Here is a 4,332-nt window from a genome sequence, read left to right as displayed (position 1 = left end):
TCCACGAGGGAGGCAACGGTTGTGTTAACAGTGGTTGTAGTGCCACTGTAATCAAGAATATGACGTTCCGGTACTTGAAAGTTCTGTTCATGAAAATCAAAAAATCGATTGGCCTTGTCCAAAGATGTAGAAGGTGCAGCACCATCAACAAGTAGAGAATAGGAGGGAGAGCATCGTTGACCTGTGAGGAGCTTAAAACGGTTCCAGAATTGCGAGAAAGAAGAGGAATGACCGAGTTTATTACAGGCCTGATGCTACCACTGACGTCGGACTGCCTAAACAAAATTACGGGCAGTACGTTGTAGACCCCGGGATCGTTGCAGCAACAAGGGATCATGAAACCGACGGTATTCATGCAATATAGTGGAAGAGTGATTTATGGGGAGCTGAAGAAGAAGTCGGTATGTGTAAAGCACTGGCATCAGAGAGAATAGTGATGACTAAGGTGGCGAAGGAGTCAACATCGGCTGTTGTAGTAAGAGGTCGATCAATATCTGGTATGGAATTAGCAATGTGTGAAGCATAAGATTTCCAGTCGGCAGAACGAAAATTTAGATGAGTCCGACAGGAAGCATGAGGAACAGACAAGGACTGCAAACAGACACAAAGTTCTATGGGGAGATGATCACTACCCACCGGAGGACACATTTGGAGAGTGATAAAAGGAACTAGGTTGGAAGAAACAAAGACAATATCAGGTGACGAATGAGAAATTGGACGACTAGGGGCAGGCAGGGGTAGCAAAGAACCAGAAAAGAACATAAAGAGGACTGAAAACGGACAAGTTCGGCAGAGGTCCTACTGTGGTAGTTGACATCAGCGAGAAGAACATAGCTGCGAAACGAGTGGTCCAGAAAGGAGAGAAAGGCATTGGGCAAGGGAACTCCAGGACGAATGTAGATAGTTGCAATAGTGATGATACGAGATGGGAAGTAAACAGTGGCTACCAAATGTTCAGTATAAGTGGACTGTGGAAGGGAATGCAAGCGCACGGGAAGGAGAGTACGTGTAGCGATCGCCACACCTCCTCGGGCCCGACCCATAGGATGACCATGGCGATGAAGAGTGTACTCTGACAGATGGATCCTTTGAGTGGGTTTCAGAAAAGTTTCATTAAGGATAACACAATCATAGGAGTCGCCATCTAGCAAGATCTCCAGGAGGGGGAGGTTATGAAGAAGAGAGCGAATATTGACAAATAAAAACTTCAACTTGTTGTCTCTGCCGGATCCCATAGATGACGAAATAGGAAGTGAGAGTTAAGTCCAGAATAAGTGGTCTGCATGTGAAGGCGAAAGACAGTCTTAGCAGCATGGATAATATGATCCAGAACTAACGGAAATTGGAAGCGGAGGACATTCTGTAGTATTAATGTGATGAAACGGATGATATCCTCCGTGGTAGGAGACATAGTAATAGAGTTGTCCGGAGGGGTAATGGTATTGGTGGTATGCACCGGAGCAACAGAAGCAGCTATCGAAAGAATACGACTTAGCATCATATAGCGATGAAGCGTATGTTCTATTATGGTGTTTTGAAATATTGTTTTACTTATACAGTTTGTCTAGTTGAATAATTTACAAGAATAAATTAGTTACATCAATTCTACATTTCTTGAAGTTCCTATATAAATATAGAATTACTTTGGGAGTAAAGCGTATTTTAAAATACCATGCAAACTGGCATGTTAATCTAATCTAACTGGTGGCAAAATGAGAGAGGACGTGTGATTCTCCTTAACAACATGCTTGCCACACTTTACGCAAGTCTTAAAAATATGCTTAACAATGTAAGAGACACGGAGGACATGTATTTCATGAAAAACAAATCAATAAAGGTAAAGGCTTAGAATAAGACTTGCAACTTGCATGCGAGACAAAATTCTTACCAAAAACACCTGCGTTGTTTATCAGTATGTCAAGGCGGTCATGGGTTCTTTTAAACTCTTCAACAAATTCTCTTACTGACTTTTGTGAACTTAAATCCAATTCCATTGCTTCAATCTTCTTGTTTCCAGTTGAATTAACAATGTCCTCGGCAGCCATTTTAGCCCTCTCTTGATTTCTACAAGCGAGGACTACACTGGCGTGTCTTCTTGCTAGGTCTTTCGCTGCCTCTTTTCCTATTCCTAAGTGAAGGTACACAAAACCCCTACTTTTCACACAATTCTTGCACAAAAATTAAACACTGATAATGCATTGTCACAACAAAGACATTATTTAAACAATTTGATTACGCTTTCTGTGGTTTGTTGTCACAACAAAGATTATAGAACATTATTTAAACAATTTGATTACGCTTTCTGTGGTTTGTTGTCACAACAAAGATTATAGAACATTATTTAAACAACTTGATTACGCTTTCTGTGGTTTGTTGTCACAACAAATATTATAGAACATTATTTAAACACTTTGATTACGCTTTCTGTGTTTTTTTTTGTCACAACAAAGTTCTATAACATTATTTTAAATACTTTGATTATACTTTTCTACTACATTATTATACAAATTATACTTCATTGTTTTGTTTCCATCAGTTTTGTAATTTTTCTTATTTTTCTTAGTTTAATTTAGACTGTCGTTAGGTAATCTAGGCCTGTGTTATTTATCAGACTACCATTTGATTGATGATGAAAAGAGTGTTTTGGTCAGATGGATATAATTTGTTTTTATTCCCCTGAGAAAGTCACCGAATAGTATAATTTTTTTAAGTTTTGACACATTTTTACAACAGTTGTCTAAGTTTTGACACATTTTTACAACAGTTGTCTAAGTTTTGACACATTTTTACAACAGTTGTCTAAGTTTTGACACATTTTTACAACAGTTGTCTAAGTTTTGACACATTTTTACAACAGTTGTCTAAGTATTGACACATTTTTACAACAGTTGTCTAAGTATTGACACATTTTTACAACAGTTGTCTAAGTTTTGACACATTTTTACAACAGTTGTCTAAGTGTTAAATTTTTAAAATTGGGTGCAAAACTTTTGAACAGGTTAATACTCATGCCACTTGTTGTGCCCTAAGAATGTTATAAGATTTTAGACTTAACAAAAAGAACAAGTAATTTCAGCAAAGAACAAAACCCAGGCTTTGAAATCCTTATAGAATCGTAAGGACATTGTCATGAGTAAACCAGATAAAGTTAATGGGATTGTTGTTTTAAATAAAGAGGATTACCTCAACCAAGCGGAAGTTATTCTACGTAATACGGATAGGTTAATAGAAAGTAGGAGTGATCCTACAGTAACAAGAGAAGACCAACGATTCACTGGTTGGGTTTTATATGGATCCTCTAACGTTCAAACCAGTGTTGTCCAGTTCAACCAACTAATTATTCCTAGTGTAGGCACCTGTCATGAACTATTAACAATATTTTTAAAATTATTTTTGAAATAGTTCGTACGAAATGAATATTCTTTTAAGCATACTTTTGAATTTGACAATACTTAAAACAGACACATTCTATGATAACGTCCATTGTGCTAGTTATGGTGTCGAGTCATTGCTTACAAATACGCTCCTAGCGTTGATCTTTGTTCTAACGTTGTGCTTGCCGAGAATTAACTTGTACAAGGTTTTAAAGATGTTTTAAAAATACGTTTACGCTTGTTGACGAAGCAATCACATTTTATGTTTAACAATATATGAACAGACTGATGGAGTGGCTATGGGCTAATATTTTCTTGTGCTTTCATGAAAAAGTTTGGTTAGAGTCCTGATCGAACGTATTAAGCCTTGTAATGCAGAAGGTATTGATGACACGTATTAAGCCTTGTAATGCAGAAGGTATTGATGACACGTGTTAAGCCTTGTAATGCAGAAGGTATTGATGACACTTCTGTGGTATTTAACAGTGTTGGATCGGCTTTGAAATGTTAAACGTCTCAATATAAAGTTTTCTGTTGAAAATCAACAGAATAACAACTTGAAACTTTGTTCTTAGACGCTCACGTATCAAATAACGAGGTTATACCTAAAGTGTTTTGTTCACATTTTGAGTCTTTAAAACCCGGTTACACAGAGTATTTAATATATCAGGATATCGAAACCCTTTCGAAGCAGACGTTAAGAACATTCGATAAATGCTTAAATGAAATTGTTTTCCAGAATAATCCACATCACCAGTACTGAAAAACTAAATAAGATTTACGAACATAATTAGGCTTGCTAAAGTTAAGAAATTTTATTGCAAAGTTTATCTTAATTTCACTGTGTATGTTTGATAGCTGGTCCAAGTTAACAGCTTTTTTTTTCTGTTTAAACTAACTTATATATACATAGTGTTGCGTCAGCGAGTCACATGACCCCCATGACGCAACGTTTCTA

General features: G+C 37.0%; 1 protein-coding gene across 1 annotated transcript in view; it reads right to left on the bottom strand.

Annotated features, from left to right (window-relative positions):
• LOC106467823 (retinol dehydrogenase 11-like) overlaps positions 1-4,332 on the bottom strand; it is a 24,404-nt gene that overhangs the window by 17,415 nt on the left and 2,657 nt on the right. The window contains exon 2 of the mRNA XM_022396016.1: positions 1,889-2,128. Within this exon, the coding sequence (XP_022251724.1) occupies positions 1,889-2,128 (240 nt within the window). The remainder of the gene's footprint in view (positions 1-1,888; positions 2,129-4,332) is intronic.

Source organism: Limulus polyphemus, unplaced genomic scaffold (assembly GCF_000517525.1).
Source record: "Limulus polyphemus unplaced genomic scaffold, Limulus_polyphemus-2.1.2 Scaffold2754, whole genome shotgun sequence".
Taxonomy (NCBI): domain Eukaryota; kingdom Metazoa; phylum Arthropoda; class Merostomata; order Xiphosura; family Limulidae; genus Limulus; species Limulus polyphemus.
This window is presented reverse-complemented; position numbering and strand designations above follow the sequence as displayed.